This window comes from Thermobia domestica, chromosome 2 (assembly GCF_964235325.1).
Source record: "Thermobia domestica chromosome 2, izTheDome1.hap1.1, whole genome shotgun sequence".
In the NCBI taxonomy this organism is placed as follows: domain Eukaryota; kingdom Metazoa; phylum Arthropoda; class Insecta; order Zygentoma; family Lepismatidae; genus Thermobia; species Thermobia domestica.
Genome location: NC_137455.1, coordinates 249,147,630 through 249,164,553, shown reverse-complemented (window position 1 = coordinate 249,164,553; position 16,924 = coordinate 249,147,630). Strand labels below are relative to the sequence as shown.

General features: G+C 36.7%; 1 protein-coding gene across 1 annotated transcript in view; it reads right to left on the bottom strand.

The window, feature by feature from the left end:
* The window catches only part of LOC145679387 (putative chitinase 10), a 378,497-nt gene that overhangs the window by 70,055 nt on the left and 291,518 nt on the right, over positions 1 to 16,924 (bottom strand). Inside the window, exon 10 of the mRNA XM_081749970.1 lies at positions 11,495 to 11,612. Within this exon, the coding sequence (XP_081606096.1) occupies positions 11,495 to 11,612 (118 nt within the window). The remainder of the gene's footprint in view (positions 1 to 11,494; positions 11,613 to 16,924) is intronic.

The window sequence follows — 16,924 nt, the reverse complement described above, 5'->3', positions numbered from 1 at the left end:
CCGGTCCAATTAGGTTCAGTTGTGGTTTCACTGGAGGTGAAATATCGCGTCTCCTAATGGATCTGTATTTGTCCTTTACATGACATCCACGGTAGTCTGTCCTGCCATGGTTTCTGTTTCTTCTGTAATTAGACTCGGTTACATTACCGGTACATATGGATTTAACATAACCTTTTACATTGAGATCACACTTTAATATCACATGGACACTCCGAACTTGGTTTCGATTAAAGTTAGTTTGATTCGAGCTAGTACTATATTGAACTATTGATGGATTTTCAAAACTTTGCAATATCATGCTTAGATTATTAAAGTCAATGCATTGCATCAGATTCTGTGAGAACATCATCGGATTGTTTACTAACATCATTTTGGTCTTTTCGTTGAAGTTAATGCACTGCATCACGTTCTGTGAAAACATCATCGGATTGTTTACCAACGTCATTTTGGTCTTTTCGTTGAATGAATAATTCAACAGATTCAATTCAATCGACCAATCAACACAAGCACTAATAGGAACACACGTTTTCTTTCTGCATTTCACGAATATTGGAATCAACTTACCTCATGTTACATGAACCATAGGATTAATATCATGTTGAATATAGGGGAACACAGACAGTCAATAGCATTCTCAAGATGAGGATGATCATAACTTTTCGCATACTGATACACACCAGAATCGTCACTACACACAGTATTAGTAAAGCAGTCAAAAACATTCGAATGAGGAAAGAAGTTAGGATAGTCTGATCCTCCCAATACGGCAGTATGCTTTTGTGAAAACTCTGTGCATTTCACTAATGTACATTCAAAATTTGCTTTCTCCGTTGTTTCTATAATGTCTACAGAGTCCTGAACTTCGTTGAATCTTTGTACTATCTTGCCCATTTCTTCATCATAATGTCCAAATTTGGTAGCAATTCGTTGGTTCACCTGATTTAATTGTTCTTGTATTTGGTCCCATTTATCTTCGTTACGTTTCAGCAACTACTCTAGCTTCTCGTCAAACTGTTGAGCTTGTAGATTCATTTTTTTTTCTAATTTCTTAAACTGTTGATCACTATGTCGAGCTTGTTCCTGAGCTTGGTCCTTAATTTGTTGTGATATCTGTGTTAAAATATCCATCAAGTTCTCTGGATTCCTTTCGGTCTGGATAGATGGGATATCGGTCGCTTCACTATTCGTCGTACTCATTATATTTCTGGGTATTGCTTTTCCACTTCTTAAAATTGTAAAATTAACGTGAGGCTCAATGGTGCTCGTTTTACTATTCTTCGAACGATGCACTTTTACTTTCTCACTCCCGGGTTCCGGCACCAAATTTTATATAACGAATACCTGGTTCTTTTAGCAATTATTGAGCCTCTACATCTATTTTCACAATTCATTTAATAATCAAAGTTCAGAAGTGTATATTATGTTACACACTTATCCTTCAAGATGTGTACTTTCATACAAACTGAATAGCTTTTTTTTTCTGGTTGTCTTGACAACGACGTTACCAAAATCTCATTATTTAAAACATTTTTAAATATCTTTATATATTAACATTATAACTACCAAGGATCTTATAAAATAGAGGATCTGCCTATATGTATCTTCATCCTATTAAATTAATGAAGCCAAAAAACAACCGAGCATCGGCAAGTCTGATTGGCTACTTTCGTCTCCGCCATGATTGTTGGCTCAGAACATTGCGATCTTATTGGACGGAGTGGGCAGAGTAGAGGTGGCGAAACTGTGACGTATGGCCTCAAGTTTTTGTTGTAAGGGCAGATCCTCTATTTTATAAGATCCTTGATAACTACACACTATTTCTTTTTCTTTCTCTTCTTCTAATAGTCGAATCAGCCAGCATAGTACATATTTCAAATACCTTATGACCCACAAATATACAACATGGCCCACAAATATACAACGTACCGTTGTAACGCGAATAGCTCATATTTTTCTTTCCTCTCCTCTTTATGCTTTTACAGACAGAACAATATTTCACTGACATAATGCGTATCAAAATTTCGTTTTGAAAGCAAAGTATCTTCACAGGTAAAACAGAGGCAAGACATGCATTTCAAACAACGCCTGAGGCAATATCGCTTTGTTATCTCGCCCTACAACGTTCAGCGGTGACTTACTAAGTAGTTCCTACTAAAGGAAATTTCATTGAGTCAACACTCTCGTACTAAAAACAAACATAATTCATATTTCTTCAACAAACAAATGGAGAAAAATATTTCAACGAAAATCCTTCTACAATCTCAGAAAGGCCTGGATCCCAATGATTACGAATATTTTGATTGCTCTCACTGTAACAAAACATTTCCTACAAGAAAGGGTTTAAGTATACACAAATCGGGGAAGCATTCTACAGAGGAGCTAAATAATAATTCGAACGATTTCTCTGAAGAATTAACACTATTAAAATCTAATACATGGATAATAAAGAGAATACCTAGAGGAGCTAGAAGCGCTGTAGCAAACAAACTTGCCTCAACCATCGTTGATTGTGTAGACCAAAACGATCTCAGCACTTGGAAGAAACTTTTCATTTTCGCTTTCTACCACCTTAAAATTCCAAAAAAGCGTGCTGCAACTTCAAACACAAACATTATCAAAAATAACCTCAATGATTCACATGCGCCCGAAACACCTTCTGTTACAACCAAAAGGCCGAAACCTAAGTTTGATTTGGCTGAAAGGATAATATCTAAAATATCAGACTGATACAAGAGGCGCCTTAAGATTATTAACTTCTGATGATACGTTGGCACCTTCCAATGAAGAAACATTTCACTGCCTGGTGAACAAGCACCCGGATCCATCTAGAGCACTTGAAATGCCGGACCCCCATCTAATCAAGATTCATCTGTATACGTAAATGAAGAAATGGTTCAGAAAGCCATAAATAATTTTGCGTCCGGCTCAGCGTCTGGGATAGATAGGATTTCCCCTCAACATCTTAAAGACTTAATCTCGAGATTTGCCGGTGAAGCAGGATCTTTTCTTTTGAGTCAGATCACGAAATTGATTAATCTCATCCTTAATGGAAGAGTAAATCAAGAGGTGTGTCCATACCTGTTTTGAGCTAACCTCTGCGCCCTAATGAAGAAGGGCGGGGGAATCAGACCTATTGCCATCGGCAGTGTTTTCAGACGTTTGGCATCAAAGTTAGTAGTGTCCTCAGTCTACAATCAATGTTCTCAGTATCTACAGCCTTATCAACTGGGATTTGCAACTCCAAAAGGCAGTGAAGCTATCATTCACGCCACTCGAACATTTATACATGCTAATAAAAATTCAAACAAGGTAATTCTAAAAAATCGATTACAAAAATGCCTTTAACTCAGTTGAACGAGACATCATTTTAAAGGAAGTTAAACAAATCATACCTCAATATTATTCATATTTTTGGCAAAGCTATGCAAATCCATCAACGTTATTTTACAAAGAAAGGAAAATATCCTCACGTGTAGGATTTTAGCAAGGCGATCCAGCAGGCCCGATGCTATTTAGTCTAGCAATACATCCAATTGCCCTTTCTCTATCTTCAGAGCTAAATGTTTTCTACCTTGATGACGGAACTCTTGGAGGATCACCACAAACCGTGTTGGAAGATATGAAGAAGTTAATTACAAATTCAGAGAAAATAGGTCTACAAATAAACCCACAAAAATGTGAACTTTTCTTCAATTCGGAAAAAAGCGACCCTAAAATTGTATCTGAATTTTCAAACATATTACCCGGAATACGAATAGTGAAAAATAATGAGATCTCATTGCTGGGTTCACCACTACACGAAGGAATCGAATACAATTTCGAGAAACACCTGAATGATCTCAAAAGAATATCATTCCGATTAGAAAGTTTACCAGCCCACATTGCTTTCTTTTTGCTCAAAAATTGCTTTGGCATTCCTAAACAAACCTACTTTCTCCGAACAGTTCCAACATGGGTCAATCCCTCCACACTTCTACAAATGGATCACATACTGAAGAAAGCGTTACAATCAACAATAAACTACAATATCAACGAAACGCAATGGACTCAAGCAAACCTTCCCATCAGAGTCGGTGGTTTAGGCATAAGAAAGGCTTCAGACCTATGACTTCCTGCCTTCATTTCCTCGTGCCATGGAGCGTAGCCACTCGTTTCCAAAATTATAAAGTATCCAGTTGACGAAGTGGGAATAAGCCATTTGGCAGAGGCTTTGGAAATTTGGAAAGGCATTTACGATGGAAAAACCCCGGTTTTAAAAGAGTCACAGAAACAATGGGATCAAATTATTCTAAATGAGGTAATCGAACGCGAAATAGTCGCTGAAAACAACATTGAAAGTGCACGCATCAAAGCTTTAAGAGAGAAGGAATCAGGAGCATGGCTACAGTCAACACCATCTATAAACATAGGGACATTCTTGAATGACAACATTTTCAAAATCTGCATAGGATTGCGCTTAGGCCTGGATATTTGCCATGAATTTATTTGCATGTGCAACAACAAGATGGACAAGAAAGGTTTTCATGCTTTGAGCTGCAACAAAAGTGGAAGAAGATTTGCACGTCATAGCAAATTAAACAACATAATCAAAAGAACTCTTGCAAGCATCGACTTTCCGAGTATATTAGAACCTCCAGGAATGTTCAGGAACGATGATAAACGGCCAGACGGAATAACATTAATTCCGTGGAAAAAGGGTCTAGGATTAGTCTGGGATGTCACATGTGTGGATACGTTTGCTCCATCTTATCTACAATCCACAAGTATAAAAGCAGGGAGTGCAGCGGAAGCGGCTAGTTCACGCAAACACTCAAAATACTCTAAACTCAAAGAAGACCATCATTTTATAGCCTTTGCTACTGAAACAACAGGTGTCTTCAGCAAAGAAACAATTGATTTTTTGAAGGAACTAGGAGCAAGTCTGACAGCAAAAACAGGAGACCCGAGAAGCTATCAATTTTTACTACAACGTATAAGCATAGCCATACAAAAAGGCAAGGAATCTTTTACCTCAGATAGAACACTATAACCTGGCATAAGGAGAACACGCGTCAAGCCTGAACCCCTAAAAATAAACACACAAAACACTGATCCCTTCTATAGTCGACGAAGGGCATACCACGCAATATATCAATACATCGTGAATTAGTAGGGAAAGACTGACGATTCTTTCTACCAAAAGAAACCAAAGAACAAAGGAAAGGTGCCCCAATGGATGTTCTTTAAAACTGGAAAGTTTTACCAAAGTTTTATGAACATCAACAATCTTAACTTTTTTGGAAAAGAGAAAAATCTGGACGCGAACATGCAGAAATTGAGGGAAGCCCACGATTTCCTAGATAACTTCTAGGGAAATAAGATGTACACAGGGAGAAATTCTTTGAGAATCACTATGTTGACTTGGAGAACAACAATCCTAATTTTCCAATTCTCATCAGGGAGTGCAGCGGAATTCAAGCAAAGATGTTTGCCAGATCTGAGCGAGAGCGAGACGAAGAGGGCAGCGTAGTTTTGAAAAATTTGTAACCTGCAAAAATTAGCCATTGTCTTTGTCAGGTTTCTAGCTTTTGTGTTTTCAGCTGTTATGTTGTATAGTTCTTGTATTTGTTTCTCTTTAAATAATTGTTATAATATTTAATTATAAATGTCAATTAATGTATCAAAATTAATGTATTAAAGTAGTTATAATTTTAAAAAAATAAATAAAAAAGTGTTCACATCTGTGTCGAGGACAAATGGATTTTAAATGTCTGTCTGTGTTACGGAAGTGAAGTAATGTCTACACTGGAAAAATAAAATCCAGTAATAAAATATCCACATTTTCTATAATATTTGTGGAAAAATAGAAATAGATTACAGTTTCGATTATATTTGTATATGCGGTAGTAACTTGCTTCTTTACAAATATCAAATTAATAGCACCCAATATGAATCAATTTGAGTAAATAAATAAATCAACACATAATATTACTCTGATCCTTAAAACACGTGTTTACATTCATTCACTCTGTGGAGTATTTCGTCTCTGATTTACTTAGTGTCAGCAGAAATGCAGAAATGCACTTAGTTTTTTACTGTCTCTTAAAAAGGCGAGGTTACTAGTCATGCTGCTAATGTGAGAAATTGTCTATCATTGGTGAAGATTTTGGATGCGGTTCTAATACTTGAGGAAATGCCTGGATTGTCATAGGGAGCAGGGAAACAGAGAATGGACTAACAAGGTACATTCGCGATGTGTCCTCTCGGGATTCGTGTAAAATTGATTCAAATGCAAAGTTCTCCGCGGCCCAATGTGTATTGTACTAATTTTAGCGGCCCATATGGGTAATTTGCATATTTATGGGCCTTCATATGTCCGGAATTTAGTCAACCACTACTATAAAGCTCGGTCAGTATATTGCTTTTAGTTTTTTAGATATAATTGGACATGAATGTGGGTATATGCAAAACAAATAGGATCAAGTACTTCTTCTTTGACACGTGTTATCCATCCCGGCCGTCATCTTGGATTCAACTTTCGTTTTTTCAAATGGGAATAGGTGCATGTGATACATCAAATTCATTTTAACAAATAGACACTGACCAAAGCTTAAAACTTTATTTTAAATTATAATTTGTAACTGTTTCGGATATCTAGCATATCCTTCTTCAGACACGATCGAAATTAAAAAACTCTGTTATAACAACATTTATATATATATGTCTGTATTTTCATTAATTTCGATCGTGTCTGAAGTAGGATATGCTAGATATCCGAAACAGTTACAAATTATAATTTAAAATAAAGTTTTAAGCTTTGGTCAGTGTCTATTTGTTAAAACAATTAATCCAAAGCCATGAATAGTCTTACTATCAAATTCATATAAAATTTTCTCGGAAATTCATTAGTGTAGTTAACTTTAACGTAGCTTGTACCGTTTGCAAGGTATTGCATGTTAAATGTCAGGCACTTCACGAATGTTTAAAAAATAGATAATTGTACAGTTCCCCATGTGTAAATGTAATCTTTTAAACGATTTATTGTTGACGAAATATTCCCTGAACGTAAATACATACATACACACAGACATAAATACAGAAATGGTAGGTCTTCACCCAAATCTGGTCGTATCTTCGTTTACATGAGGCATTTTGACCGTAATAGAATAGTTCCTTGTTATGGTACAACATGAAAGTAATAACAATCACTCACAGAAATGTAATAAGATTATAACACCAATGTTGTAAAGAGTTTGTTTATACCGGCAGTCAGTGGCGTATTTTCGATTTTGTTTCGGGGGCTTTGCAACTTTCTGGAAATGTGAAAATTCTGCAAGATATTTCATTTACTTTAAGATAGTAAATAAAATTTTGGGGGGCGGCTTAAGCCCGGTAGCCCCCTCTTAAGTACGCCACTGCCTACAGTGTTCTTGCAGTTAGAAATTGTTTTGATTTGTCAGCATCGATACCGTAACTGATATTACTCTAAAATGTCTATTCGTGAAGTGCCTGGAGGGATTTAATATGCAATATATTCCAAACGGTACCAGCTACGGTAAAATTAACTACACCAGTGGATTTCCGATAAAATTCTACATGAATTTGATATATCATTTGCACCTATTCCCATTTGAAAAACCAAAAATTAAATCCAATATGGCGGATCCAAGATGGCGGCCGGGGTGAGTAACATGTGTCAGAGAAGCCGTACTTGATGCAATTTGTTTTGCATATACCCACATTCATGTCCATTTACATCTAATGAAACTAAAAGCAATTTGTGTCCGAGCGTTATAGTAGTGTATGAATTCCGGATATATGAAGGCCCATAAATATGCAAATTACCCGTATGGGTCGCTAAAATTAGTACAATACACATTGGGCCGCTGAGAACTTTGGATTTAAATCAATTTTACAGGAATCCCGAGAGGACACTTCGCGAATGTACCTTGTAAGTCAGAACTCAGAAGTGGAAGACCGCGGGCACCATCAATGACCCAAGATCATGTTCTGGTTGAAGAAGTAGGGGATCATCCTTCGCGCCATCGATGTGTGTTGAGAGACAAAGCAGTTGAATTAGCATGTTCACATGATACAGTAAGGTGACGGCTTATTGCAGCCAGACTTCATCACTTACGTCTAGCTATGAGAACTGTTCTTACAGATTACCACAAGGAAAATCGTTTAGAATGAGCTCAGAAGAACGTGGGTCTTCTCCAAACCTATTGGGATTTTGTCATCTGGTTTGATGAGGTGTTTATCTCTGATCAGCAAGGGAGAATGATAATATGCAGGTTACTCGGGACACGATTACTTCCGCAACATGTCATTCGCACCAAATATTCAGGATGAGTTTCAGCTTATTTTCGGGGCTATACGACAGATGCAGGTCCGGGCGAGATCGTTCCTGTTCCTGGACAAACGACCAGTGCAGTTTATATCCAAGTGCTGGAGAATACATTGCTTTCGTCTCTACACGAAGTTTCCAGAACAAGAGGAATTTGTGCTTATGCAGAACAGCAGTGGTGTTCATACCTCGAGGCAAACTTACTCATGGTTCGGAGATAATTTAGATTGGGCTTCTCGATCCCGAGACCTTCTCCCCATAGAACATCTTTGGTCGTTAATGGTTCAACAATGGGAGGAACGCCGACAAGACCGTAACAAAGAGATTCTTCAGGCACATGTAATAGAACTCTGGAATAATTCCCAACAACATCCATCTATATGCTCGAATCTTGTAGCTAGTATACCTAATCGTCTGGGTAATGTTATAGAAGCAACTATTCTTTTATTTGTATCCATCTTTAGAATAATTGTATCCCTCTTTAGAATAAAATAGTTAAAAGTTTGGTTTACAAAGAATCGTAAACTCAATAAATTACTAAAGAACACTTTGAGTGGGTTCAAACTATAGTTCTTCAGATTCGCAGTCGGCTATCTTAACCATTATTATTATTATTATTATTATTATTATTATTATTATTATTATTATTATTATTATTATTATTATTATATATTTTCTAAAAGATCACTATATGATACATTTAAAATATAAATTAACAGAAGATAATTCAAATGAGAATATTGGACACGACACAGACAAAACACTATCTTTTATAGTGAGTGTGAAATACAAGAGTTATGGTACACTTCATGTGGTGTAAGTGGTAAGGCACCGATTTCAAGTGGTAAAATGAATGGCTGTTCAGCTATATAACTTCTATTCGCTTATTTTAAATCCATAGTTCATGTACTGAGTTTCACACTTCCAGGTAAAGCGAATCCTCATATTCAACATTTTACGAAATATAATAGGAAATAAGGATTTTAGAATTTACTCTAATTTTCCCTTTAGGAGTGGAATTTTCGAAAATACTGAAGGTCAAGCTTATTTTTAATGAAGAATTTGTAGTTTCTTACCTCCAATTTAAGCAAATTCTCATATTTAACCGTTCATAAATATAAAATCGGAAAGTAGAATATTATAGATTGCCCCGTTAAAAGAAAAAAATCGAAAACGTTTTTAATGAAAAGTGTATATACTGAATTAAACACTTCCAATTTATGGAAAGCTTCACATTCGGCCTTCTATGAATATACGCTCGTAAAATAGGAAATTTGAATACTCGTATTATTGAAATTGCCCTTTTAGCACCGGAATTTTTGAAAATGCTGGAGCCCATGCTCATTTTTAATGAAGAGTCTATATACTTAAATTCATCTTTTTATCTTAAGGGATTCGTCAGTACTCTGTTCTTTCTTTTTCTTTCTTTTCTTAAAGCCTCCCTACCACTATCTTTCAAATTAAAAAAAAATATTCCTTAAAAAAAAACCTTTCTTCCGTGACAAAAGGTTCAACTTTCACGTTTCCACTAGAGTAATTTGGCCTGGGCGTTGACGAGCTAAACACCTCACTCCTTCAAACAATAGTACAGAATGACTGTTAACTAAAATAATGGAAACACTCATTTAATGCAGTACATATCTTTGTCAGTTACCAGAACGAGTGTGACTGTTTTGTGTTGGTGCTGTTTAGGTAGGTAATGAGTAGTAACGAGGGAGAGTGGTATGTATTCGTGTGTCATCAGTATATATTGAAAGAAAGATCATCAGTATATATTGAGAGACCTCTCCGAATTTCAGAGGGCAAATTTGGAGGCGCGCTTACTTGAACGAAGATATCCATGACTGCCATTTCATTAAATACATTGAGAGCAACATTGTTCAACATGATGACGGCAACATGATGATGATATAGAACTGGTAGTAAGACATTAGACTTAGTGAAATCGTCTAATATTGAAGAGGATTATCACACAGAACTATAGAGCTATAGAGCTGGTATTGCACAACTTGAGTGCATAACTTAACCAGGAGCGCGAACGAGTTGTTTACATAATCCCAACACCAGAGCTTCATGATAGGCCCTATGAACAGCCTATATATTTCGGAACTTCTGACCATCGTCATCTACGCAGTAACGCGAAAAGAATGGTGCCGAGTACATAAAGCATGTACTTTTGATGATTGCAAAAGAATAACATAGTCTAATGAATAAAGTATGTAATATTTTCTAAAGCAAGCTGCTGTTGAATTGCTGCAAAATTCCAATACACTTACAAAACCCTTCCAGTCTCATAAGTCAAGTCCAATAGAATCCAGACTAGAAAAGCCTGGGGGAATTTCCCTCAATTAATATTATTTAAAGAAATTTTTCCCACTAACAACTTCCTGAGGATGCAAAACGACACTTACGTCAGAACAGCTAATTAATTACAGTAATTTGTACGTAATTAACATTTTATATCTCGTATATTATTATTAAGTGGTTAGCGATGTCCCTAATCTTTCATATTTTAATAATTATGGATTTTCATATATATTAACGCTCTACATCGAAACACTTTAGTTCGAAGAGGTTTCTTTTCTTTTCTATTCTTACACTCCTGTCTCCCCCCTCTTCCATCTCGACTGCTTTGATTTCCACCCTGAGCGAACCACGAATTTGTCGCAAGTTTAGTGGTATCGGTACTTGGATCGTACGTTAGAATATCATCAATGAGATATGTTCTGTAATATGATTAAAGATATTTTTAATTGTAGTGTACGTTCAGACTACAAACAAGAATAGTATATTCTAATCGTTTTTTGTCGAAATGAGGGTGTTATTTAGTCCGTACATTAGTATGGAATTTGTTTGTTATTGACTATGCAAACTATTGAAAATATTAGACATGCCAAACTCTTAACTTGTGACAGGTTCATAATGGATGAAAATTGACCTCAATATTTCCTTTACAAGACCTATTGGGCCTTATGCAGAGACGATTTAGCTTCATAGTAAAGGCCTGACTAGTGCAGGAAACATATGTTAGTCGAACTCTTTAGTATGATGCTAATCACGCATCAGAACGACTCTGCATAAGATCCATTGTCTTTAATAGTTTTAGAGTTATATTTTGTCCTTCTAACATAACTGAAATATTTGGTTTATATCATAAATCTTACTTACAACATTGGCATAAGAGTCCGTGTCTACAGAACTTGCATAAAGTGGTGCGTTTTGTCCTGTTTTACCTTCCCATGAAGCATGGAAGTCATAAGTCATTACATTAATGAAGTCCAGATTCCTTGAACGGAAAGAAAGAAAATATTTCTATATTTCATTGTATCGATATCATGGTTAAGTAAAATTAAATTTGTATCTATTGATCGTAACACAGCAATAATAATTTAAGCTTATTTTTAATTGTTCATTGAATTTGTGAATGATTTCTTACGTCGCTAGATTATAATGCGTATTTCTAGGCGTGCATAAAAGATAAGCAGATTGAACTTAATTAAAATTTTGACCTTCACTACTCTTGATATTAGTTTTATTTATAAGGAAACCTGTTCTAGCATTCAATGTACTGCTAACCCTCGGTTTCAAAATAAATCGCAATCTATACTAAAATGGTTGGATCACACTGACCTATAAGATGACAATCTAAATGTTTATGACAAATTCTATATTTATCTTCTATAATTCTCCTATCTACAACTATTTCTTCTAGTTTCTTAATGCTGAATTTATCGGGAAGGAAATTAAAATGTAGAAATGAGCACAAAATAATTACAAACAAATCATAATAACACCTATCATAAAGCACACATTCTTCTTCTTCATATTATGATTTATTATTATTATTATTATTATTATTATTATTATTATTATTATTATTATTATTATTATTATTATTTCGAGTTGCAGTCCCTAGAAACCCAAATAACTTTTTCTGACATAAATATATTAAACAGTTTGAGCATAAAGAACTGTATACTGTAAAATTAATTAAATACTGTAAAATTACATTCTATATAAGCCAAGGAAAACAAAATTTAAACTCTTAAGTTATTAATGTAAAAACATGTTGCTTTTGCTGCTGACTGCATTATTTACTTTATTCTTTCCTAAATAAAGTAAAATAGAATTTCAGGAATACATATCCTTATTAATTTAATGGAAACACCTAAAAAAAATTGTTAACAGATTAATATGGCGTTGGACCACCTTTCGCTTTCAGAACAGCTCTGATCTTTGTACTTGGAATGGAGTAATAGAGATCGTGAATAGTAGCAAGTGAAATACTACACCATTTCGAGTGCAGCGAATGAGCCAGTTCCCTGACCATGACCAGGGAAGGCTCCGAGTGGGACACGTGAGTTGCCGAACAACATGTATCAGATATGAAAGAGGGTGTGAAACTATGTAAATATGCAATTTTATAGCGGCTGAGGACAACATGGAGAAGCATGAGAGGTGGAAGAAATATGGCCTACCCTAGGGCCCAGCAACACAGAAAGCTAAAGAATCACTCGTTCCGCGCGTGAATGGCCACAGATATGCAGGTTAAATGTTTAATAGTAGATGCATGATAAGATTTGTATGTAATGAACATCATGGTCGCCATATTGAGTGGTCATCTTGAATTCGGATTCACAATGTAAAAGAGAAAGTGGGTCATGTAGCATATGAAATATCACTGGAATTTTACCAGGAATTCATTGGTTTTAACCATTCTGTAGTAACTCTATTGTGAGTTGAGAAGTAACATGGAAGAAAGTTGCGAGGGAATATTTGAACAAATGTCGGAATAACCTGTCGGAACAATGTTGGCACAGGATGAGCATCTAGAAAAAGATTACAAAGAGCATTTGCACATGCAAAGAGCTGGTAATATTGCAGGATAATTGTCGTCACGCTAAAACACCCGACAGAAAGGAGGGCTGGGAATTACAGGTTCTTATCAAAGAAAATAACATATATCATCAAATAAGCAAACATACTGATAAAGATACATACCCATCTATGAAGAAAAGGTGATGTGAAGAGTATCTATAAGAGTGTGATGAAAATACAGGAACTGTTCAGTGTCCACACCTGATAAAACAGGGATTATTACACTGATGCTACTGACAATCCGATTATGTTTCATAATAAAAACAAAAGGACATTGGAATCTGGAATTTTCTCGGGTGCTCTTCAAGATATCCAGCCATGTAGAAGGCATCTTTAATGAAATTGGTGAACCGGGGAGCACTAAATTCGAAGTACGTAAATGCTTAGAAGCGGACGAAGTTGTCGCGATGACGTACATAAAACCCATCAGTATAATGCAGCATCCTTGATAAACCTCACGTGTTGTTTGTACGTGCGAAAGAATCCAAAGTCGAGAGGTTGAATACGTCCAGTGCATTGAGGGGATATCAGTGTCTTGTGAAACTTAATATTATCTGGAACAGTGGAATGCATCAGTTTATCATCTTTGTTACAAGACCACGAATCAATCAACAGCAAGATGGGATTATTCTATTCATACACATTTGGCAAGAATTCTGAAGAAAATTTACAAATCATTCTTGCACATATTTGCTGATTTTCTAACCAGTGCCTTGATATCGAAGGGATGTCAGGCATCTTTGAAGGGAATTTACCCGTAAGTTCAGCGGATATAAGAAACAATGGCGATACACTCGTTTGAAACCTTTATTTGCCTGTCTGAATGCAATTCTTTGTCGAATCTACTTTGATCTGTTAAAAACTTGGCTTAAATTGAGGTTTTCTCTTACAACATAGACTTTGTTTTAGCAACAAATTTTTCTGCAGTTTCATGTAATTCTTGCTCATCTTTGGTTAGTTTGGTCACAGAATGAGTAATTTTGCGTGACACAATACTGTTACGTTTTTAATTCTCCCCACCCCCCAAGACCAAGATGCTTTGAACTGAAGAGTGCCCATTGGATCCATCTCCTTTTTTAAATGCATCGCCCACATTTTGACTGTCCGATCACGAACTATTTCATTCATGGTCCGAGTTCTTTTAAAACGTTGTAATACGTGTTGTTTGTTTATTTTTCTCACAGACACATTGTTTCGGTTTCATTCAAAGTTACGAAAGGGCAGAAACTTGTATCGTGAAAACACATATAACACTTTTCTTCTTTTACCTAAAGTTTTTTTCTCTCTCCATCTAGTAGTAATACATATTTTCTAACTGTTGGCTTCGTATTTTGTAGGCTCCTTATTAGATGAGGATGGAGCGTTGGACGAACTACTACTCTGGTCGGAATTACTATATCTTCGAGCATGTATTGATGCATTCGTTACACCAGTTTCTTCCCGAGTGTAACTGTGATTACTCTTATCACGGTCATTGTCTCAATCGTCCTCACCTGACACGCTATCATCTATCTTTAACGTTTGCTATTCTTCGGTCACTGTATCAATATTCACTAATAACTACATTTCTGATCTTCTGCACAGGGATTATTGTTGAACGTCCCAAACTCACGCACTAATAATGACACAACTACCTAGGGATTCATATTCATGCACACAATAAAAAATAACTCTTCCAAATGATGAATTAGAATATACCTCGTCACTTTCTAGCACTTCCTTAACAGTGGCTCACCGATCAAGGGCACATTAACCTTCCTACCAACCACTCTATCTTACTCGACTACTTCATTGAAAACGCAGATGTTAGCTAATGAGCTTTCTCGCGTATTTTCTTCCTCCAAACAGCACTCACAGCAGGTAGCAGGGACTCACCTTTGGTCTCTTCTTTCTCTGTCATCAATGAGCATCTTCCCTTACTCGCAACTATTCTGCATGTGAACACATTTTTCCTTTGGTCTCTATACAAACCAGAGTTCTCGAAGCTCTAGCTTTTGCGTCATACTGGTGAGACTTGAACAGAGTTTCTGTGCGTCCTTCTTGTGATTCCTTAGCTTTCTGTGTTCCTGGGCCCTAGGGCAGGCCATATTTCTTCCGCCTCTCATGCTTCTCCATGTTGCCCTTTTTCATATCTGATACATGTTGTTTCGCAACTCGTGTGCCCTATTGGGACCCTTCCCAGGTGAGAGAGGATGAAGATTGATATCTGAGCCGGATTCATGTCTCCAAAACCGACGACAGATGCTTAATTATGTTGAGGTTCGAAGATTGGATGGGACAGGGGAGTTGTTCAATTTCATCCTTACGTTTCTCAAGCTATACGGCAACAGGTCTAGTTGTGTAAATAAGTACATTATTTTCTTGGAATACAGTGTCATTGTCCGGAAACACTATCTGGATCGTAGGATGCACATGGTCCCCTACAATGGAGACATAATCTAGAGACCTGCACGGACCGAATTTTTCGGCCCGAGCCCAATCCAGCCCGAACGTACCTAGGCCCGGCCCAGCCCGGGCCCGAAAAGTTTTGGAGATTTTCGGCCCGAGCCCGGCCCGGCCCGATAAGTTTTTAAAAATTCTTGGCCCAAGCCCGGCCCGGGCCCGATAAATTTTAAAAGTTTTTGGCCCGACCCCGGCCCGATAAATTTTAAAAAAATTAGCTCGAGCCCGAATCTTTTTCAAAATTTAGTACTAAATTTTACCTAACCCTCAGAAACATTTTCTAAACTTTGGTTCACAACCTGACGCTTGCCTCCCGAATGGTACCATTGCCTCCTAGAACTTTGCCTGTCATCGAGAGAACGAAAACCATTCCCTGTAACAAAAATCTAACTTAATTGATTTTTAGCATAAAGTGAAGATTGCAATATTGTTTAGCGACAGGCAAAACATTCCCACCCGTTCTTTTTATATTTTGAGTTCAGTGAAGGTCAAGGTCAGAGAATCAATTTACTGCATAATGCCTGCAATCCTCTATAGTGATAGGGAGCCGCTAAGCAACACAAACTGTAAATAGCTATTGCATTCTTTGTAACATTTTTCACGGACACACTTCTTCAACGTTTGGCTTTATTCCAATTATCGTTTAACGAAAGTCAATAATTATTAAAGAATTGCAATTGATCGGCCCCAGCCCGGCCCGACCTGAAGAGAAATCAGTGTCTGCCAGCCCAAGCCCGGCCCGGCCCAAAGAAATAACAGAGTTGGCCCGCCCAAGCCCGGCCCGTGCAGATCTCTAACATAATCACGAACAGTGACAAAACCAGTGAGCAACCTAGGACCTGCTGAAAAGGAGGATATTGCGGACCACAGAATCAGAGACGCTGTGGGTCAATGAAAACTTATTTTCATTGGAAAATAGGATGAACTTTGAAAGTTTCAAACCACGGTAAAGTAGGCTAATGTAAAGGGGAAAAAAGTGTAAAATTAGATTGTGTCTCGAAAGCCAGGTAGTAAGTCCTATTGCTATTATTACAATTACAAATATCAATATCCAAAGAGTGCCTGAAGTTCTTTTTTCAGTTAGATATACTCATCTCAGGTAAGTAAATACTGGATGCGTCAAAAAATGTATTCACACCTTGAACCGTCATAGATAATTTTTGTTCCGTTCTAGAAGGTTCAGTTGCTGGAAATGGAAAGCTTAAAGTCCAATTGAAGCACAAATGCAATTTCTCACGCAAATGTGATTACTGTTCAAAATGGCGGTTTTCAGCATCA